The 23,577-nt window shown below is 46.3% G+C and overlaps 1 protein-coding gene across 1 annotated transcript in view; it reads right to left on the bottom strand.

Annotated features, from left to right (window-relative positions):
- The window catches only part of FBH1 (F-box DNA helicase 1), a 45,110-nt gene extending 21,729 nt beyond the window's left edge, over nt 1-23,381 (bottom strand). Inside the window, exons 1-10 of the mRNA XM_067700511.1 lie at nt 23,237-23,381; nt 11,988-12,143; nt 10,102-10,685; nt 6,222-6,352; nt 5,980-6,115; nt 4,244-4,434; nt 3,642-3,734; nt 3,194-3,288; nt 1,258-1,426; nt 341-563 (exon numbers count right to left, since the gene is read on the bottom strand). Of these exons, the coding sequence (XP_067556612.1) occupies nt 341-563; nt 1,258-1,426; nt 3,194-3,288; nt 3,642-3,734; nt 4,244-4,434; nt 5,980-6,115; nt 6,222-6,352; nt 10,102-10,685; nt 11,988-12,143; nt 23,237 (1,779 nt within the window). The 5' untranslated portion in view covers nt 23,238-23,381. The remainder of the gene's footprint in view (nt 1-340; nt 564-1,257; nt 1,427-3,193; nt 3,289-3,641; nt 3,735-4,243; nt 4,435-5,979; nt 6,116-6,221; nt 6,353-10,101; nt 10,686-11,987; nt 12,144-23,236) is intronic.
- Between the last annotated feature and the right edge of the window lie 196 nt (nt 23,382-23,577).

The raw sequence follows: 23,577 nt of genomic DNA, 5'->3' as shown, positions 1-23,577 counted from the left end.
TCATAAAAAGTGTGGTCAATGACTGAAAAGACTTGATAAAAATTAGAAAAGAGAATCACATCTTTAGACCCTGGACCAGCAGACCCCACGACGAGCTCTTATACACCCTGGGCAGGAGCCCCATCTGTGAAATGGAGGACCAGGCTGAGGTCTAAGCAAGATGAGTGCTCTTCACAGAAAACCCTGTACACTTCGCAGCCAGCACAACTGGCCTAGGGTCTCCCCTCCACCTCTACCTCCTGACAGCAGCTCTAAAGACATCAAAGACCAGTACAAGCTGGCACCGTGTTGAGCCCTTGTTCCTCCCGAGCCCTAACTCCAAAGGGACTGAGACACTCACCAGCTTCTCGCTCTGCTCGACCATGACTCTCTGTCCCTGGCTGTTCTTACACCAGATGGGCACGTGGTCAATCGTCAGCTCGTCGTCAGCCGAGGCAAAGAAGTTTTCCAGAGTCTTACATACTAGCTTGGCCCTTATGAAGCCACCCTTCCCTTCAGCGAGGACAGAGTTGACCATGAAGGGGGTTAACTTGAAGAGATTCAACTTCTTCTTCAATTGGTACCTGCAATGCACGTCCCAAAGGCACCGGGTTGGCTTTTGTGGCAACTCGCGATTTAGTGTCTCCCCCAGGTCTGCCCCCTTCTCTCCAATGACACCACCAGGTCACTGGAAGTGGCACATACAGGTGACAAAAAAAAGCCTGAGGAGCTGAGTGAGGTCCTCGTAGGATTGGAAAGGGCTCCGTTACGCTTTCCAGAATTCACATCTAATAACCCAGGAGACGAAGTGGCTCACAGCAGATACCACTGTTCCAAGGTGTGGACCAGACTCCAGGAGGCCCCAGGGGGGGACCCTCGAAGCTCCCTGAAGCTTTCTCGTCCAAGGGGACATGGCTCAGAGGCCCTGGGTGCCTGGAACAAGTGCCCCTCAGCCCCGTCTTCTCCCCTCCAGCTTCTGAGGAAAGCCTGAATGGGTCAACCAGACTGGTGATGCCCTGAACTTTAGGCAAGTCACTCTGACCTTCTGTGCCTCAGTTCGAGACATGAAAATGCCTCCCTCAGTGAGACAGTGTTAAGCTTCCCTCAGTAGCAATATATCTCTATGGGGTGAAGTAAAAATTACTCAATCTATAGCCATATTCCCTGCCTGTAAGTGAAGACAAAGCACTAAGTTTTCTCCGAGTCACTGTGGTGTACTGACTGCAACGTGAGAGCAGTAACTGGACGTAATGGCAACAGTGGCACCATGATGCTCACTTGCGCCCGATGTGCCCGTAGGCCATGGAGTGGAAGGTCTTGCAGATGACATTGCTGGGGAAGACGAGCTCGGCCTGCTTGGCGATGCTCTTGTTGAAGGTCACGTACAGAAACCTGCTCTCAGACCACTTCTCAGCGTACTTGACCAGGGTGGAGGTCTTCCCAGTACCTGAGGAAGCCAAGAGCAAGGGAGGTGACCCTCTGACCAGGAATAACGGTTCCCACAGACGCTATAATCGGGTCCCACCCATGCCTATCTCCCCGCTTGTCTGGGACCAGACAGTGGCAAGTTCTCCAGTACTGATGAAAACTAAAAACAGTGCTGTGAAGGGAGCAGCAGACTCAAGACAGAGCCACCTGGGTTGGGGTAGCAGACCCTGCAGCTCTAAAGGGGCCACTTCAGTCTGTTCCTCAGCCTGTGTGGGTAACACTGACCTCATAGGGTGTGCAGGATAATTACCCAGGTACCCAGCAGAGGAACTCATAAACAGTAGCTATGCTGGCCTAGGCACCATTCATGCTTCGACAGCAAGAGCATGAAAATGAGATTCAAGGATCCTTCCAACCTGTTCTGAACTATCCTATCTACCCCTCCTCCCCGCCTTTCATTCAGTTATTCAGTTAGTCAACTGTCACCCACTGAACAAGTATTTCCTGAGCACCTACTGCACATTCAGCCCTACACTAGGCATGTCACAAACACAAAGCAAGGTTCCTGCATTACAATCTAGTTGGGAGTAAAACACCAACACAGTTGGAACAATTGGAACAAAAAAAAAAGAGAATAATGATAACACAGTAGAGTGAAAAAGAATATGGATCTGGAAACAAAAAAGAAAATCTCGCCTATGAAAGAAGATAAATAGCACCTCCTTTCCTACCTACCAGGGCTGTTTGAAGATCAACAGATCAATGACATAGTGTGGAGGTGTTTACAGAAGGTGTGTGTTGGCTATTCTTCCTATGTAATCAGGCACCAAACAGTTAATACAGATTAGTCACAGTGAGAGTTCAGAATCACGGAGATCTCAAAGGGCTGAGGAAGCCTCCACCAAGAAGACACAGAAGTGACGGGGGTCAACGTCAGATGGCAGAGAGATAGAGGAAGTAGGGGACGGGGAGGGTAGGCGAAAAGGCCCGTTTCTGGAGAGAAATAGATCCAGCTTTGAATTCCACCTCCACCACGTATTTGCTCATTTAATCTGGACCACATCATTTTAATTTCCCTGAGCTTTAAAACCTCATACATAAAATGAACCAGAAATTCCCTGGCCATCCACACTTCCACCGCAGAGGGCATGGGTTCAATCCCTGGGGAATTAGGATCCTCCATGCCACGCAGTGCAGCCAAAAAATAAATAAATAAACCAACCTCACAGAATGTTAGGATTAGCACAGGGCAGACATTTGATAAAGTGGCTGTTGCTTTTAGTACGATATTTAGGCAGAAAAGAAGCGGGAAGGCATTCCAGGTACAGAAAATAGTATGAGCAAAGGTTCAAAGAGCAACCAAGTACTTTAAGAGCCAGGAAGCACAATTAGCTGACTGAGTAATGTATGTTAGAACCAAAAGGTAGGAGGCCCTTCCAGACTTCACCCTATAGAAACCAAGGAGCTCCTGACACTGTCTGAACAAGGGATTCACATGACCTACTGCCCCATAAGCAATCAGTGTCTGAGCAGATATGATGATACATAATAGGCTGGATCAATCCCAGTGGCATCTACCCCACAAACAAACTCCTATGGACCATTTGTTCAGCAGGAAGCCCAGTGTGGATGCCCCCCTGGAGTGGTAAGAAAAAGCACTTATTCCTTGGCAACTGCTTTTTAGATGATTTAATTGCAGCAGTTCAATAATAGATTAAGGTAAAGATATTCTGGCAGGTGGTGGGTAAGGTGGTAAGAGGCATTCCAGGAATGGCAGCCCCCTTACCTGCAAATGCCATAATTTTTACCACCTGGAGAGGTTCCATCTTATGGCTTAGGATCAGCTGTTGTTCATGTGTCAGCTGGATGGTTGTTTTCTTGCTATAATCATTACAGAAGAGAAATCAGGAAAAGAATAAGGAATTGAAAAGATCAGGTGATAGACTGTCAAAAATGCAACAGGAAACCAAATGGGACGAATAAAATTTAACCAGAAAAAAGGGGAGGGCCGCCCCCCCTTAGGGTGATTAAATTGTTCTAAAACTAGGTTATGATGTTAGTTGCACACTCAGTAAATCTACTAAAAATTATTGAATTATACAATTAAAATGGGTGAATTTTATTTAATGTAAATTATAACTCAATAAAGTGGTTAAAACAAAACACCTTTTCCTCTTCAAGTACGAGAGTCAGGAATCAAAGATGTCCACACACACACCCCCTTACAGACATACCCTGGCCAGACCGATGGTTCCTCTTTGACTTCTGTGGCCTGAGCACAGGAATTCTCCTGAAGATACAGGCAATAGAAAATGTTGTAGTGAATCCTAACAGGAAAAAAGCAGATTAGAGATTTTCAAATTCAGTCATGACCTGTATCTTATTTTTCCTCAGATGTTTTTTAGACTCCTAATCATTGCTAAAAATAAAATATGTACCACCATTTTATGAAAAAAAGGGAAGAAAAGGGTTTAAATATACCTAGAGCTGAGCTATATTTACCTGCACTGTTGGAGGTAAATATTTGGAGAGCACGGTTCTGGGAGAGATGCCTGGCTGCGATGGGCAGAGGCAAAGGAGACAGACCAGGATGTGCTCTTTGGGGAACAAAATGTAGCCACGTATGAACACAGAAGGCTCCGTCCACTCCAGGCTCAACAGCCCTGTAGGTAAACACTATCTTGGGGATGGTGTACGACCCCACGGCACCTCACGTTCACAGAGCCCGCCTGCCTGCATCACTGCACTCAAACCTCACGGAGAACCTGGCGGAGCAGTGGGTGGTGGGGCTCGCCCAGCAGTAACGCGGGGAAGGGGCAGGGCGGGGGCCAGTTACCGGTTGCTGATGTTGATCCCTTTCTCCCTCATGGCGTAGAGCAACACGGCAATGCAGTACAGAGTCTCGGTGATGTCTGGCATGGTCACTGTGGAGCTGGGCCGCCGGAGGCAGAAGAGCAGCTGCTGGATGTCATTGACGCTGCTGGACAGGAGGATGATGGCCGCCACCAAGGCCCACACGTTGACACCCTGAGGAGGGAGGTGGACAGGACAGGAGACGAGACCCAAAACACAACCGGTAAGAATCACATGGGACAGCCGGTGAAGAAAGCCAGGTTTGGGGTTCGTGTACCTTCCTCAGACCATCTAAACGGAGCGCAAACTTCCTGAATGACATTTGGGAAACACCAGGCATGTCTCCTTTTACCCTGGATTCCTTCTTTCTCATCATTTTTGGGTTTGAGTTCTTAAGTTTTCTTTGATTAAATAACATTTATAAAGTACTTAACGCAAGACGCTGCACAGACGTGATCCTCCCGCCTCCTCACCAGCCCACCCCACCCGCACCAGGTCAGTGTGAGCTCTGAGGTCCAGACACGCAACTCAAACAAGCTCACTATTAAATGGGTGCCCATCTGGGAGGCACAAAAACTGGGGGATACAAAAGAAGACAGCAGTCTTTAGGGGGAAATCAAGACTGACAATTCAATGGCATTAAGATGTTAATTTAGTATTTATGTTATTATTATTTAATACTTATTAAATATTAAGTTAACTAAATATTAAATTATTGAAAATTTATTATTATGGACACAGTATGCTCCATTTATTAATGTCTAAGAAAATGTTCACTAACATGGAAATATCAATAACAGACATATAGGGACTTCCCTGGTGGCTCAGTGGTCAAGACTCCACGCTCCCAATGCAGAGGGCCTGGGTTCGATCCCTGATCAAGGAACTAGATCCCACATGCAGGCCTCAACTAAGAGTTCGCAAGCCACAACTAAGGAGCCAGCAAGCCGCAACTAAGGAGCCCGCCTGCTGCAACTAAGACCCAGCACAACCAAATAAAAATAATAATAATAGACATATAAGTATATAACTATCATTCTTAACTTTACTGCAAGCCTCCCTGTTAAAAATGCATCCACAAAAGCAAAGTTCCACACACCTTTCACTACAACCATACTGGGAAACAAATCTCACTCCATCGACAATCACTTCACTAAAGATGGACAGAGAAATGCACATGGCTGGATTTCCAACCCTCGACTGGCTGCAGAATGAGGCTGAGGTTGCATGTGGCTTCCAAAACAAAATTTAAGAAGAATCGCTATCCAGATGAGAAGCCACAAGACACAGGAAACTGGAGACTATTTCCAGCTTCTCATTAACTCACTGTGCGTCAGTACAAAATCCTTCTTTTCTCTGGTTCTTTCAAATAACCCAAGGTGTCAACAATACAATGGGCTGCCTTGTAAAGAAGCCCTTACTAATCAAAGTGTGTAGAGGCTAGATGACCATCCTCTGTTGGAACCGCTCAACAGAATGGGAAATTGGATGAAATACTTTTTAAAATTCCTTCCAAATTAAAGAATCTATAACAATGTAGCCTTTTATTTCTCTATGGGACAAATGACAAGATTAAGGCTTCAAAGCAAAGGCTGAAGGAAGATTTTGAAAATAAATCTAAAATAACCTTCAACCAAATTTGATCACCAATACACTTTCTTCCAAAGAGAAAAGGTGTCACCTCCCCAACCCTCCCCTCCCTGCAGCCTCTTCACGTACGGCAGGGGCAGCGTAGAGATCGGGGAGGTGTTGGCGCACGCAGGCCTCTGCCTCGGGGAGGAGGAGGTGATCCCTCAGACTCCACAACGCCCGTCCAGGGTCCACACTCGGGGAGCACTTAGTGGTGGCTGTGTAGCTGTAAGACATTCACAGCAGCGTCCATGGGAAAGGTGATCCAGTAAGTGCTGATTTCTGGGAAAGGACTTTGGAAACTGACTTCCTCCCAGGAAACGGGGACTCACCGGATGAGGTTCAGCACACACAGGTCTGACTCCTTCTCTATGCCATAGCTCGAGAGGATGCCATCCACTTTGCTGACAGCTTGCTCTTCATTCATCAGGTATCGGTGATACAGCTTTTTCCAAGGAATGAACTAGAAAGTTTAAAAAATCCAAAACAACATGCAGGCAATGGCTATTAGAGAACTGATCAGGCCACAAACATATAGATAATTGCTTGAAAAACAATTGCAGTCTACAATTCAAAAGCTGGGCAAATAGGGTAGAAACATTATACAAATTTTAGTTGGAAACTAGGAGAAGGGGGGGCTCTTGGTTTGGGTTCCAACATAACTTTTTACAGAATCTGGGAAAAGCCAGTGCTTCAATTTCCCTATCTGAAATAGTGTCCTGTCCCTGTTGGGACACTAATGGCTCAGAGCTTCAGCGAGGATTAAATAACATGAGAGTTGTGGCTATACTAAGATTAGACAAAATAGATTTTAAGTCAAAAGTTATTAGAAGAGGGACTTCCTTGGTGGTCCAGTGATGAAGAATCTGTCTTCCAAGGCAGGGGACACAGGTTCGATCCCTGGCCGGGGAACTAAGATCCCACATGCCGCAGGGCAACTAAGCCCACGTGCCACAACTACTGAGCTCACGCACCTCAACTAGAGCCTGCATGCTGCAAACTACAGAGCCCACGTGCCCTGGAGCCCACGCCACAACTAGAGAAGAGAAAACCTGCACAGCACAACTAGAGAGAAGCCCGCGTGCCACAACAAAGACCCCGCACGCCACAGCGAGCGCTGCAATGAAGATCCTGCGTGCCTCGATGAAGACCCGATGCAGCCAAATAAATAACTTAAAAAAAATTATTAGAAGAGACAAAGAATATTACTTGATGATAAAAGGGTCAATTCACCAAGAAAATATAACAATTATAAATATGCATGTACCAAATATCAGAGCTCCTAAATCTAGGAAGGAAACACTGACAGAATTGAAGAGAAAAACAGCAACATAATAACAGGAGACTTCTATACTCCACTTTCAAGAATGAATAGAACAAACAACACTGGACCAAAAAGGCATATACTGAACACTCCATCCAGCAACAGTAGAATATACAATCTTCTCAAGTATACATAGAACATTCTCCAGGAAAGATCACGTACAAGAACACAAAACAAGTGTCTTAACATATTTTAAAAGACTGAAATTATAGAAAGTATGTTTTTCAATCACTATAGAAACTAGAAATCAGTAGCAGAAAGAAAACTGGAAAACCCACAAATATGTGGAAATTAAACAACACACTTAAAACAACCAATGGGTCAAAAAGGAAATCACAAAGAAATTAGAAAATACCTTGAGACAAATGAAAACAAAAACACAGCATATCAAAACGTATGGAATGAAGTGCAAGCAGGGCTAAAAGTTAAGTTGATAGTTATAAAAACTTACATTAAAGAAGAAGAAAGATCTGGATTTCCTTGGTGGTGCAGTGGTTAAGAATCCGCCTGCCAATGCAGAGGACACAGGTTTGAGCCCTGGTCCAGGAAGATCCCACAGGCCGCAGAGCAACTAAGCCCATGTGTCACAACTACTTAGCCTGTGCTCTAGAGCCTACGAGCCACAACTACTGAGCCCACGTGCCTACAGCCCATGCTCCGCAACAAAAGAAGCCACCACAATGAGAAGCCCGCACACCACAATGAAGAGTAGTCCCCACTCACCGCAACTAGAGAAAGCCCACATGCAACAATGAAGACCCAACAAGCCAAAAATAAAATAATGTTTTAAAAATATTTTTAAAAAAATGAAGAAAGATCACAAATCAACAACCTAACTTTACACCTAAAGGAACTATAAAAAGAACAAACTAAACCCAAAGCTAGCAGGAAGGAGGAAATAATAAAGACTAAAGAGCAGAGATAAATGAAATAGAGAATAGAAAAATAGGAAAAAAACCAATAAGGGCTTCCCTGGTGGCGCAGTGATTGAGAGTCCGCCTGCCGATGCAGGGGACAAGGGTTCGTGCCCTGGTCCGGGAAGATCCCACATGCCGCAGAGCAGCTAGGCCCGTGAGCCATGGCTGCTGAGCCTGCGCGTCCGGAGCCTGTGCTCCGCAATGGGAGAGGCCACAACAGTGAGAGGCCCACGTACCGCAAAAAAAAAAAAAAAAAAACAATAAAACTAAGAGTTGTTTTTTTTTTTAACAAGATCAACAAAATTGACAACCCTTAGATATATTTTGGAAAAAAGAGAAGATTCAAATAACTGAACTCAGAAATGAGGGGAACATTACAACTGATGTCACAGAAATAACAAGACTTATAAGAATACTATGACCAACTGCAGATCCACCAACTGGATATAGTAGAAGAAATGGATAAATTCCTAGGAACACACAACCTACAAAGACTGAATGATGAAGAAATAGAAAATCTGAACAGACCAATAATTAGTAAAGAGACTGAATCGGTAATCAAAAGCCTCCCAAAAAGTTAAGAGTCCAGGACCAGACTGCTTCACTGAAAAATTCTACTGAACATTTAAAGAACTAACATCAATCCCCCTCAAACTCTTCAAAAAAACTGAAGAGGAGGGAGCACTTGCAGACTTATTCTGAGGCCAGCATAACCTTATACCAAAGCCAGACAAAGACACTACAAGAAATAAAAAGAAAATGAGAGCTGTGACAAGGTCACTGAAAATAACCAAGTCATTGCTGGTGATGATAAAAACATCAAGAGGTAAGGATAAGCTGGGATATCTTCCCAAAATCCTCTTGAGCAGAATGGAGTGAAACCTCATCTATCCCCAGTTCACATCAGAGAGATAATTAAATGGGTAGAAATACTGAACCAAAACAGAGTTCACAAATAAAAACAGAAAGATATTTCTTAGAAAGTAGGAGACAAGACCCCAGGCAAAGAATGGAGCAAGAGCGATATGAAATTTCCTCCAAAATCTTTTGGGCTTGGAAGAGAAATGTACTAAGTTTTGATATATCCACCTTTCCCTCCATCTCCAAGGTTTTAAACTTCAATGCATTTGAAGAATAAATTAAACTCTCTACCTCTGGTTTCTTCCCAATGTCTGGTCTAAGGGACATACAAGCTAAGGAGAACATTCTCCCAGCCCTCAGGCTTACTGGAGACCTGAACCTGGGAAGTATAATGACACAACAAAGGGAAGGGCAGGGCACAGGATAACGGTATCAGGAAATCCTTTCTGAGATCACGGGCTGCCCCTGTGTCATCTTCAAAAGGTACTCTTGTGACTAAACGCAACACTCATTTACTAATCACCTACTGTATGTAGAACATCGTGAGACAGTGCCGAATGCAAAAAGAAACAGGACAACCAGCCCTCTAGCAATATGCTAATAATTTACAGGGAGGAAGAAGGCTCTCTAAGACCATAACAGAACATGATAAGCTTGAACAGAGGTATAAATCACTATAATAGCACAAGGAAGAGAGTGAGTGATTTCAATGGGATGGAATGGGAAAGCGTTAGTCTAAGAGTGCAGCCTTGAAGAGGAAAGACATCAACAGAGCTAAGAGGGGCCCTTTTGGTTGGCTGGGGGAAGTGGGGTGCAGATTAGACCAACATAAGGGAAGTACTGTGCAGTCCACAGTTGGGAAGCAGAACATCATTGGTTGTGGACAGAATACAGGAATGGACTGGAATGAAGTCAGCAATGAGCCTGGAATAATAAGGTGGGACACACACAGAAGGTCCCAGTTGCCTCCAGGAGATTGGGATTTGATCCTGGAGGCAAATGGACACCAACATCTCTGAAGAAATGCCATTGTCAGGAGTATGCATTAAGTGAAGCGAATCCATGGACTTTTTAGAGAAAACACGAGAGAACGAAAAGCGCTTTCCGTACCAGTGGATCACTGATTATCTCCCTCCAAAAGTGGCACACCAAGCTCAGATTCCAGTAGAGGTCTTCCATGGGGAGGAAAGCAAAGATGTGCCTCAGGACCTCACTGGGCAGGCTGCAGATGTGGCTCTGGGGTTCCTGGCAGGGCGAGGTCCCAAGAAGCCCATAGTAAGAGTCAGGAACAGGATCAGGACCAATGTCCTCCACCTCCTGGCTGGATTCTCCAGGCTGCGCAGAGAACCACGACACACCGTCCTCTGCTTCCTGCCTGCCTTCCCTGGGCCGTCTGCACGACAGGGACAGATGATGCCGTGGGGTCTTCCTAGAAACCCCATCCCACTGACTGGTCCCTGTGGCTTGATTCCTCTCGTCCTCGAAGGACCGAGACCGCTTCCCTGACGAGCGTGGCCGTACTGCTCCATCACCTCCCTGAGGCAGGGCGCAGTGGCCTTCTGCAGCAAAAATCATCTCGTCCTCCGAGTCCTTAGAGCTGTCCTGGCCCACAGAATTGCTTTTGGCCATGTCATTGGTGCGCCGCTGCTGGCCAGCGAGGAAGAATTCAGGGTTGTATCCCAGGCATCCTCGACCTGGAGAGAGAACCCAAACAAGGTGAACGAGAAGTGAATAATGACTGATGACCCTTTGTTGACCCAAATAAGACAAACTAATTTTCAATTATCTATTTTAATAGAGGAAAGAGACAAGGATGTATTTTATTGGTCAACTGATTATATAAATAGATTAATCCAAAAAATATTTATATCGGGCTCTATCATACAGTCAGATACACATTTGGAAAGGGACAGAGACCAGTCTTTGGATGGTGTGAGGACCACAGTACACCTTGCAATAGGCCAGGGTTAAATTCTGATGTTTTCTAATTGTGGAGTTAATTACACCAATATTTATGAAGAGCTACCACCTGCTCAGTGCTAGGACTTCACGCTGAAACACACATGCTGACAAGTCTTTATCAGTAAAGAACTCACAACACAGAGGAGAAGTTGCCTTATACACACAAAACAGACAAAATATCAAACACTATATAACCACCGAGTTTAAAACTGCCTCATACAATTGGTTACAGTGGTTCCAAAAAGTGGGAAACAGAGACTACAATCACATCACAAGAATTGAAGATGACTAGTGAGATCCGAGTTGGATTCTGAAATGAGATATATCACAGGGAAATAAGACAATCTGGATTATACAAACAGGTATTAATGAAAGTGGGAATTCACTTGGCACTAAATGGGTCATAAGGAAAACAATCTGCCAGAAGTAGAGCCTGCATGTAATAACGTCAGGGGATTGAGCCTGAGTCCCTCATAGTAACAGGGAACATACCACACTGGAGGTTCTTGAGAGTGGCAGTGACGTGACAGAAAATGGTACTCAGGAACATTATTTGATATTCGAGCTGATATGGAAAAAATAAAGTCTGAAGGCAAGGAGAGGGTTATTGCAGCAGCCCAGGTACGAGGTGACTGAGCACACAATCTACCGTAAAAGCACTGAGTGAGGGGACGTTTGGGAGAAAAAGAGTGAGACGGTGGATCTAGTGATGGATTGGACAAAGAGGACTGCTGAAGAGTCAGGAAATCACGACGGTTCCAGAATGGTATCGTGGTGATGCTGGGACGTGTTCCCTACCACGTTAAAGTTAAGCCAGCTAGTGGAATTCATTCAGCCGTGCTTTTCTGGGGCTTTTACCAACCACTATGATAGGATGGAATTTTCACAGAAAACTCACAAATAGTGAAAAAGTGTCAAACTACTGCAACAGAACCACAAGATCACAGTAGCAGTATTTACAAATACCGGGAGATACTCAAAGGCCACACACACTACAGATTCTGAAACGCAAGATATTTGGGGGAAAGACATACCTCTAGTCCCTCTTTTGGTTCTGGGTCTAGGATAGAGACCGTGGTTTGGGTCTCTGTTTGTCCATCTTTGACCGAAGGGCTGGGTCACGGCCAAGTGACTGCGAGCCAGATGTTGGCAGTCGACGGCTGTAAGATGCTTCCGCTTAAACGGTCTCACTGTTTTGTATCAACAGGCAGAAGAAATGGGACACTTGTTAGTTATCACCAATTCTACAAGCTAGCAAGTTAACCTTAATTTTCAGGAATACAGTGGCTGTGGGCCACCCCAGCCAGCCCTTTCCCTCTTCCCCATATTCCCATCAACTTTCAGTCATTTTATAGTTTCTTTGCATCTCTTCCTTAGGGTTTGAGAATCCTAAAATAGCCTTCTTTTCTACCTATCACACTTTGTAGAAGCCCTGATCATGAAATGCTCATTCAAAAAGAAGTTGCCACTAATGGATAAATGGAGATCTGGCAACTTTTCCTTGACTTTAGCCAGGCCATTTATACTATCATAATAACCATAAATATTTTAAGAGTTGGCTATAGCTTTTCAAAATATACTCATGCATTGTCCCCTGTATACACCAGCTTTTCCAAGTCTGAGAAGCAGAAGGCACTAAGCGGACAGTCACAGGAGATTTCCCACCCCTGCTGTATGTCTCTCCCCATGCACCCCACCCCACCCCATGCACCCCTCTCGGCCCCGAGAGCATCTCAGCATCGGGCACTGATGTAATAGGACAGGAGCAAGGCCCCCAAGTAGAAGAGAATGGAGCCCACTTTTCAGCATCTTCAGAGGAGGAAATTTCATATTCTCCCTCAGCAAAACACTACAGCAGTGACTGTGCCTAGAATTCTGTCTCGAGAGTATTGAAATACTTTTGTTTATATTAGTCATTTTTCTGCCAGGTATTTTTTCATTCCTATTTCTGCATTTTATCGCATGTAAGATCTAACTACCTCCTTATGGCATTAAATAGAACAGTTACACTACTGTAAAACAGAATAGTTACACTTAAAAAAAAAGAGAGGACAAGAACAGATACAAGAGAATTAAAGTGACCCTTTAAGGACTTCCCTGGTGGCGCAGTGGTTAAGAATCACCTGCCAGGGCTTCCCTGGTGGCGCAGCGGTTGAGAGTCTGGCTGCTGATGCAGGGGACACGGGTTCGTGCCCCGGTCTGGGAAGATCCCACATGCCGCAGAGCGGCTGGGCCCGTGAGCCATGGCTGCTGAGCCTGCACGTCCGGAGCCTGTGCTCCACAATGGGAGAGGCCACAACAGTGAGAGGCCCGTATACCGCAAAAACAAACAAACAAAACAAAAAGGAATCACCTGCCAATGCAGGGGAGATGGTTTTGATCACTGGTCCAGGAAGATCCCACATGCCGCGGAACACCTAAGCCCACGCGCCACAACTACTGACCCTGCACTCCAGAGCCCGCGAGGCACAACTACTGAAGCCCAGTGCCTAGAGCCTGTGCTCTGCAGCAACAGAAGCCACTGAAATGAGAAGCCCGTGCACCGCAACGAAGAGTAGCCCCTGCTCGCCACAACTAGAAAAAGCCTGTGCACAGCAACAAAGACCCAATGCAGCCAAAAATAAGTAACATAAATAAAAATAAAATAAAATAAAATAAAAACGTGACCCTTTACAGGAGATGGTCAACAGAGAAATCAGTTCCTGCCAGTACCGTATTTTCAGATGCTAAAAATACTCCAGTAAACTGTAGTACCAAATGCCAGAATCTCACTCAACATTTCCTGTAAGCCTGAAAACGTCTGAAACCAAGACACCACTGAGTATATCTGATACAGTTTATAAACTTAATAACTCCCCTCAGCCCTTAGCTTCTTCAGAAATGATCCTTCCAAATTTCAGTTTATTCTTTCAAGGTTTAATGGAAGTTTAAAAAAACTTCATGGATATTTCAAGACTTTTTAAAAATTACTTCTACACACAGAAATAGTTCTACAGGCCCCTCTGAAAGGACGCTAGAGACCTTTTCACTACCTGAATTCAGAGTTAAAATGCAGTGGTATAACTCTTAAGTCATGAAGAAGTACTTAAAAATATGCTCAGCCGGGCTTCCCTCGTGGCGCAGTGGTTGAGAATCCGCCTGCCGATGCAGGGAACATGGGTTCGAGCCCTGGTCCAGGAAGATCCCACATGCCGTGAAGCAGCTAAGCCCGTGTGCCACAACTACTAAGGCTGTGCTCTAGAGCCCATGAGCCACAACTACTGAAGCCCACGCGCCCGGAGCCCATGCTCCACAACAAGAGAAGCCACCGCAATGAGAAGCCCGCGCACCGCAACAAAGAGTGGCCCCCCGCTCGCCGCAACTAAAAGCCGACAAGCAGCAACGAAGACCCAACGCAGCCAAAAATAAATAAATAAATTTATTTAAAAAAATGCTCAGCCGGATAAAAGCAGTGTCACATAGTGAGGGGACAGTGGACTTAAAAGGAAAAAAACTGGGTGTGAGCCCTAAGTTGGCCACATAGTGGCCGGAGGACCCCTGGTCACTTAGCTTCTCTAAGACTCAGGGGCGTTACAATGATTAAATGAGAAAACACACTCCAAAAGACTTGTTAAACTATAAAACCCTACACAAATATACACATCTGCTTATTGTGTCAAACAAAGCTTAGATGTGACTGATTTGCATAAAACATTGAAATAACTTTCAAATTATAAAGACGTCACCTAATGGCAAGACATGAAGTATATCAGCAGTCCAATTACAGCCTACTCTGTATTACTGAAAATACCTTTTAAAAAGCCAAGGGACTTCCCTGGTGGCGCAGTGGTTGGGAGTCCGCCTGCCGGTGCGGGGGACACGGGTTCGAACCCTGGTCCGGGAAGATCCCACATGCCACGAAGCAACTAAGCCCGTGCGCCACAACTACTGAGCCCACGCACCTCTGCAGCGGGAGAGGCCACCGCAATGAGAAGCCTGTGCAATGCAACGAAGAGTAGCCCCCACTCGCCGCAACTAGGGAAAGCCGGCGCGCAGCGGCAAAGACCCAATGCAGCAAAAAATAAATTAATTAATTAAAAAAAAAAGCCAAGTCATATATCTTAATTACTTATTATGAACAAAAAAGTTCCCTCCACTATAATGGTTTTATAATTATTTTGTTGTTGAACATATTCCTCATACTTACAGAGGCAGAAAAAATGAATGTGCAGTTTTTCTATGTTAAAACAATAAATTTGAAAATTTTCCACATAAAAAAAGCTTGAAATCTGATTATTCTTTTTAAAAATAAGACACGAAAGTTTACCTCTTCTGCTCAAAATTCTTCATCTTACAAAGCCAACAACCTAATTGCTATTTTGTCTGAATGGGGACCTCTGGGCTGACTGGCAGAAGACATAAGGAAGCTACAATGGGCCTTGCAGAACAGAGTTGGCCCTTGGGATCCGTGAGTTCCGCACCTGCGAGTTCCACCAACCGCAGATGAAAAACACCAACACCTGTGGTTGGCTGAATCCGCGGATGTGGGATCCACAGGTCCCTGTCCACAGGGTGGACTCTGAGGGGCCTGAGCCCTCTCAGATTTTGGTGCCATAGGGAGTCCTGGAACGAATTCCCTGCAGAAACCCTGGAATGACTATATTGACGAATACTGGCCCCTAATTCAGGTGCTCCAAACACACTTGGGTCAACTACAGAAGCAGTTGAAGAATTCCAGCCAATAAACCCACTAACCCTGTAGATTCCAGATATGAGACTGATCTCTGCTTTCTCTTCAAACATTCCCAACTGTTTCAAAGCTGGCAAATACAGTGTCCAGAATTAAAACTGGAAACAGTCTAGAAAAATTATCAACAGACAGTATCTTATTTAAAGAAGGTTCCATAGATAAAATCACAAACGAATAAGATTAACAATATCAAACCCTCAAATTCATATGACCCAGGACCTTGGCACTGGTACAGACCTGCAGGAAGCGTTCTGCTTCCAGAGTCCTGGTACAGCCCAGAGTGGTCCTGCATGAAGCCATCACAGAGCAAAGGCTAGCAGCTGGGGACACAGGTGCCCACACTGGGCCATCTGGCCTCTGGGTACCAGCACAGCCACCTACACTGTCCATCTGGAATGGTCCTCACAGCCCTGACTGCTCATCTGGGAGGCAGAGCTAGCTAGCACTTTTACGTTCTTACTTTTCTGACTTCAGTGAGAGGTCAGAAACTATTCTTTCTGCCTCTCAGGTCTCTGCGAGATGAAGCGCTGTGACTCACTGCACGGGGAGCTGGGGCCCCCGCACCTGTCTCCGGAGTTAACAAGGCACTTAAGTCAAAGGCCGTGTGATGCACTCGGATCCGGAGCCGGGAGACCTCCTCCCTAACAGCCTTGGTCCCCTTCTTATCACAACGAGGACCCTGACAAGCTAACATGCAGAGTTAACACCACAGTCATGTGGTTTGAACCAGACAAGACAGATGAAAGTACCTAGCGACACCCATGCAGAGGCTCACAAAGCCCAGCAGCTCAGAATTACACGTGGACAACACTGTGCTGAGTCTCCTAAAAGATGCCTACATTTTAACAGCACCAATGTTCTTGTGAAGTTATTTAAAATTACTACAGTAAAATTCTAACCACCTTCTGTTCTTGTTAATATACTTCTAAACCAGCAGCTCAAATATAACTTTATCAAAATAAAGATGCTCAAATGCTACTTCTTGCTTCCCTGAGTCCCCAAACCTCGTGTTGCTCCTCCGTCCTCTGAGCAGTAGGTGCCCTTTGCATCGCTCTCCAAGGGCACTATTAGAAGCTGCTCGCGTTTCTTCAAGAAGCAAACTTAAAGTGGTCGGTGAGGAACGTGCACCGTTAAAGGGATGGAGGGAGATGACAACCAAACTACGTGAGGCCCCAGATGTCCAGCGGAATCATCTCCAGGCCACAGTGGGTATCTGTACCCTTGGAGACTCTACCACAGTAACTAACAGAAATGTGTCACATCCCTCAGATGTGATGAAAGAAAAACACTGGGAAAGTATGAAAACCATTTGTCAAACAGAATTTTGCTCATTCCCACGCTGCTTTTTCTGTGATGGTCCTCTCACAGAGAGACGCCTCACCGGACCGCAGGTGCAGGTCCCGGCCTTGCATCTCACTCTGAAGTGGCGATCACCTGGAGTGCGGCCCTCTGCCAATCACCGATCTCTTCACCTTGATGATGACCTGTCCCACCCACCCCCACCCCCAGTCAGGCACACTGCTGGAGATTAGACTCTCCTCAGCCCCCCCTGGAACGATCATCACTAAACCTGTATGAGACCACCAGCCCTGAAAAGGCAGGGAACATGTCTCATCAGCTTCTTCCTCAAAGCACTTAGCACGACATTGTGCAAGTAACAGTTATTTCCTCCAACGCTTATTGAATGAGAAGTACGTGCTATGACTCAATTCTGTTGTAATCCGCCTAGCTTCATTTTGTCATCTTCTTGATTGCAAGACAATTTAAAAAACAAGTCACACAAAGCAGAATGGACTGCTCCTGGTTTCGTGGTGAAGACTGTCAGTCCCCTTCCTCCTTGGCACATGGCTGGTCCACGCTTCCCCATCGTGCTGGTAGCTGGAGGCCCCACAGAATGTGCGTAGAAGGATGTGCGCCTCTTCCAGGCCTGGCCCATAAAAGCCTCTCCTGCTCCTTCCTCCGTCCGCTGCTCCCATCCAGAGAAGGGAAGGGTGACCCCAGAGAATCTTAGAGGCCAAACATTCGAAAAGGAAGACCCTCCAGCAGGCTGGGTCCTCGGATAACTGCTTTAAAGAGCACCACTCCTCCCGCACAATGCTCACACGCTCACACTCACACACACACACACACAAAACTGCAACCACCTGAGGCTGTTATGGGATTGAGAAATGAGCTTGGATTGTGAGGTCATTACACGTTTGGATCTGTTTGTTACTGCAGTCACACCTACCCTAACCATTCTAGGATCATTTGAAATTGACACAAGTCACTTCCCTTATTCCCCTACATTTGTTAATCATAATTTATACCAAAAGGCTTGCAGGACTTCCCTGGTGGTACAGTGGTTAAGAATCTGCCTGCCAGTGCAGGGGACACGGGTTTGGTCCCTGGTCCAGGAAGATCCCAAATGCCACAGAGCAACTAAGTCTGTATGCCACAACTACTGAGCCTGCGCTCTAGGGCCCGCAAGCCACAACTACTGAGCCCACGTGCCACAGCTACTGAAGCCTGCGTGCCTAGAGCCTGTGCTCCGCAATGAAAAGAAGCCACCGCAAAGAGAAGCCCACACACCACAAAGAGTAGTCTCCGCTCGCCACAACTAGAGAAAAGCCTGTGCGCAGCAACAAAGACCCAACACAGCCAAAAATAAATTTAATTAATTAATTAAAACAAACAAACAGGGCTTCCCTGGTGGCGCAGTGGTTGGGGGTCCGCCTGCCGATGCAGGGGACGTAGGTTCGTGCCCCGGTCCGGGAGGATCCCACGTGCTGTGGAGTGGCTGGGCCCATGGGCCACGGCCGCTGAGCCTGTGCGTCCGGAGCCTGTGCTCCGCAATGGCGTAGGCCACAGTGGTGAGAGGCCCGCATACCGCAAAAAAACAAAAAAACTAAAACAAAAGAAAAAACAAAAGGCCTCCAAAATGTACAGGTTACAGACCTAAATGGACAAGCTGAAAATAATAAGTGCCTACAATTCCTGGAAGGAAAGATTATTAAAAAACCATTTAAAAAAAAAATTAAGATAACTCACCAGCACAGGTGCTTGACTGGAGAAACAGCTCATAACAAGAACCCAGCTGGGTGGTTTTGCTAATCTAGAGAGACCCAACCTCGTCCTGTTAGCTCCCCACAAGCCTCCTGCCCTTCTCCGAGGGACTCCGTGCAGATCAAGCGGACACCCTCGTTTCTGGTGAGACAGCAAAGGTGCCCACTGCTGGCCCATTGTTACCAGGAGCAGGTACTTCACAGGCCAAACTGCGCCCTGAGAGAACTAAGAGCCCAATCTGAGCAACATGAACGGTGTTGGTCCCCAATTCCAGTGCGACAGAAAGTATTCATTCAACCCAGGCAGCACTCTGTAGTAATAAAACCACCCTGTATGTCTCTGAGAGACCTGCAACAATTATCTGTACAACTATATTTAATATAAGTCATTTATATACAAATTATTACTATTACTATAGTATGGTATTTTAAATTTATTTAATTAATTAATTAATTTATTTGGCTGCGTTGGGTCTTCGTTGCTGCTCGCGGGCTTTCTCTAGTTGCGGCGAGCGGGGTCTACTCTTTGTTGCGGTGCGCGGGCTTCTCATCGCAGTGGTTTCTCTTGTTGTGGATCATGAGTTCTAGGCCTGCGGGCTTCAGCAGTTGTGGCTCGTGGGCTCTAGAGCACAAGCTCAGTAGCTGTGGCGCACAGGCTTAGCTGCTCTGCGGCATATGGGATTTTCCCAGAGCAGGGCTCAAACCTGTGTCCCCTGAATTGGGAGGCGAATCCTTAACCACTGCACCACCAGGAAAGTCCCTATAGTATGTTTTATTAACGTCTTCTTAATCATTGTTTAAGCGTGTATTAACATGTCTTCTGCCCCTAGGCTGAAAGCTTTATAGTCTGGTGGGAGGAGCAAGGCACTCGGCCCCAGCACCCAACACTCACTGCTCCATAAATATTAATGAAATGAATGCATTAAAAGAACAAATGCACAACTACGGCACTTCCCTCTGAAGAAGATGAGGTTGAGGTTGTCTTCTTTGGCTTTGAAATCCTACACTATGTTATAGGTCCAACGTGCTTCACAGTTTTTGGAAGTTCTTTCACGTACTCTCATCTGATCCTTGCACAATCCTGCAATTGTGCCAGGATGACACTGGGGCTCAGGTGATGGAACTTAGGTCTTCTGACTCCTCAAGCCAGAGTTCTTTCTACGGAAGGTAATATTCTCTCTTCCACATCCAGAAATATTCAAAGCAGCGTCTAAAAACCTCAGCTTTAATTTCTCTGTCCCTTTTTAGAAATCACTGTGGAACACCATAACCAAAGATAGCAAGTATTTAGAAAATAGCAAGCATAAGGAAAATATCACAAAATACTGTACACTCAAAATGAAAAAACTTCCAAATATTTTGTCCCCATTAGCTCTACAAGAAGCAAAGGCAGAAAGGAAACACAACATCCAAGTCCTCACTCTCAGCGCAGAGCTGGGTCCCTGCCAGCACTACATCCCGCTTCCCTACAAACCCAAAGGTCCAGGCCCGCAGGCCCAACCTCACTTAGGTCCCCTCACACCCACAAACACCTGCTCCTCCCCTGGAAGAGCACTCACTTATTACAGCAAACAAGGATGGCAAGAGCTTTTCTACGTGTTTCTCGCAAGGAAAAGAAAGAACAGGGGAAGAACAGAAATACAAGAAAATAACCATTACTTACAGACTAGAATTTATAGATTTGAAAGGCTTTTTTCTACTGTCAATTCAACCCACAACCACTTTTAAGTATCTATGATTTCCCAGATTCATTATAAACACCATGAGGGCTTCCTCTCTTGGCATCTCTGGGGTCAAATGCTATTTGAGACACTGAGGATTCAAAAACAAATGATGTTACTTGTCCATAAGGCAGCTCTCAAAACACACACAAATTACTATACATAAGGCACTATAAGTGCTACACAAATGCACTTATGAAATGAAGAAAAGTGACCAGTTAGGAAGGATGAAAAAGGCTTTATGAAGAGTTCAGTCTTGCAAGATGAGTAGGATCGGGGAAGGCAAAAGAAACAGTGTGTGCAGAAACACAGAGAAATAGCACACCAGTGGTGTGCCGGTAAGCCGGGTTTCATTAGAACAAGAGGCTCATGGATTGTGGAAAAGGATGGAAAAGAATTTGGAAACACAGAGGATAAATGTCCTTAAATATAATGCCAAGGAATTTGGACTTTATCATGTAGGCAACTCGGCGAATCATCTCGCTTTTCTAAGCAGGGTCAATGACCAACCAAATCTACACATTAGAATGGTAACTCTGGAGGCAGGCAGAGGATGAGTAAACATGCAGACTGTCAAGAAAACAAGGCAGAAAGTCACTTTACCAACCAAGGCAAGAGGTGGTCAAGGCCTAAGGGCAACAGCAGCAAAAATAGGGAGAAGGGGAAAGTGAAGCCTAACAAGTTTTTTTGGACTGGTGAGACTGGAAGAGAAAAAACAAAACAGGTAACTGACGTTTCTAGCCAGAGCTCAATGATCACATCATTAACCACGTTAAAGAGTAAAGGAGAAATCGTGTTTTCGTTTTAATCACTTCTTCCGGGAATGAACGGAAAATGAAAGCTTTCAGTTTTGAAAATGGCAGTTTGTTCTGTTTTAAAATTATCTGTAGCATGCCAGGTTAAGCTCCGAGAGGTACTCTGAGATATGAGACTTGTCCTCAAACGTCTGTGAGTGACAACTGGAGACATAAGATTCAAGACGCTTTGGTGAGATGCTCTAAGAGCAGATGATTCCACTGACAGATGGGCAAAGACAGAATTCACATTCAATCTTCAAAGAAAATCAGCCTAGGAAGGATAGAGGGGAATGACAAGCAGAGAAAGATGATGACAACAAATCTGAAATGAGAGTTCTAAGTCCAATACCAAGTTTGGTGTTCACACACTCACAGGTCACAAAACATGTCAAATGATCATGACACCGGAACCACGAAACACAACAAAAGATAAAGGAAAGAGGACAGCCAAGCAGCAAATCACAATGCCAATGAAAGCCACATGCGAAATGAGTCACCACAGGGCACACCACAAATTCCAAACACCTGCACAAAAAGGAATGAGCAGACCAACTGGGAAACCTTAAGACCCCAGTATAGCTCCATCCATTAGCTTACTGTCAAGATCTGTCCCCTCTACACCAAACTTTTACTCCAGAGAACCACAGGGGCTGTGGACAGGTTAACATACATTGTCATCTAGTTATCTCAAGGGGGACGCAGACCAAAATAAGCTCCTAAAGAAGGCAGGAGGTGCAGAACTGCATGTGGGATACAAGTTAAATAACCAATCATCTGCATTTAAAATACTGTTCTATACTGCAAACGTTTTGTTTTTAAAAGCAAGGAAGCTGGAGGCATAAGGCAAGAGAAGGTGGAGTCACTGGCAATGAGGATGTGGAGGGGGATTAACAACAAGTGTGAAACTACCAGATACCTCAACTTCCATTTGCACCAACACCAACAGCTGCGCTAAGACCAATGCTTGGCATGTCCTAAGACTTGATGCACTTCAAAGCACTTTTACACCTTCCTTTCTTTTGGAAGTGGCAAAATACAAGGGGACAATAACTTTGGCAAAGCTGATACTGGACTTGGTTCTATCTCTGATGATTATCCATATTACACTCAGTTAACCAAATTCAATCCGCTCACAAGTAAAATGAGCTTGTTTTGAGGTCTTTTTTCATTTTATCTCCCTTAATTTATTTGAGCAGAGTGCCAAGCACTAGCAGACCCTCACCAGGGGCTACCACCCTTCCTTCCAGAGGTCTTTATTAGCTGTACTCCCGTGGGAAAATCGCTAACTTCTTTAGGTCTCAATTTCCCCACCTGTCATGATGCCTTCCTTACAGGGTTGTTTGCGGATGAGATAATTAATGTAAAGTGGTTTGTAAACCAGAGTACAATACAAGATGTAAAGCAGAATTGTCTCCAGGCCTGGCAAATAGCAGCTGCTCCCATTTTATCTCTAAAGGAACCGAAAACACCAGGAAGGTTAAATGACGAGCATCCAGGAAGATCGGGTAAAGAACTCAACACCTACCCTCACGTCTCCCGTCACCCCACACAGCTTGCTCAGACCTCAAGTACCCTCCACCCGCTCAAGGCCCTCCCACATCACCTTAATTTTCTTAATACTCAGGTTAGGGGGAGGGCGACTGCAAACGAAAGAGGCAAAAGGATACCACAAAATGACTCGCCCAAGGTCAAAACAGCAGAGCAGAAGGAAAGGAAACGCTGGCTGCCCCCAGCGGAGGCCACGTCTCCGCGACTCCCACACCGCCGAGCAGCGCCGCGCCCCCGCGTCCCAGGGCGCCTCGGCCTCCAGCGCGCGCGCCCCGCCGCGCCCCGCCGCGCCCCTCACCGCCGGCCCGCGCCCCTCTGCGTCCGCGCCCGGCCCCCAGTCCCCCGCGGACCCCCTGAGGCGGGACCCGCTGAGGAACCCAAAGGTTCAGCGTCCACACGACTGGGCCCACCCGCGCCCCCTTCCACGCCGTCGGCCTCACGCACTATGGCGCTCCACACCGGGGGTCCCGCCGCCGCCGCCACCGCCGCCGCCGCCGCCTCCGGGCCAGAGCCGCCCGGACACCCAGTCCCAGCATCCCCCGGGCAGCGCGAGCCCGAGAAGGCCGCGGACTTCCTCCACCAGCTCCGCCCCCGCCGCAGCCCAGGGAAGAGCCCGCCGCCGGCGCTGACGGAATGCGCCCCTGGCCAATTGAAACGCGCGTGCGGAGGGGGCGTGCTTACGGACTTCTCTGGCGGCCAATCGAAACGCGCACCCGGAGAAGGGGTGGCTACCGCTAGCGGGCCCCGCCCCGTCCGTGCTTCCGCTAGGGCGGAAGAGGCGAACA

This window comes from Pseudorca crassidens, chromosome 1 (assembly GCF_039906515.1).
Source record: "Pseudorca crassidens isolate mPseCra1 chromosome 1, mPseCra1.hap1, whole genome shotgun sequence".
NCBI classification, from domain to species: Eukaryota; Metazoa; Chordata; class Mammalia; order Artiodactyla; family Delphinidae; genus Pseudorca; species Pseudorca crassidens.
Note: the sequence above shows the minus strand (reverse complement) of the source record. Positions and strands in the feature narration are given on the sequence as shown.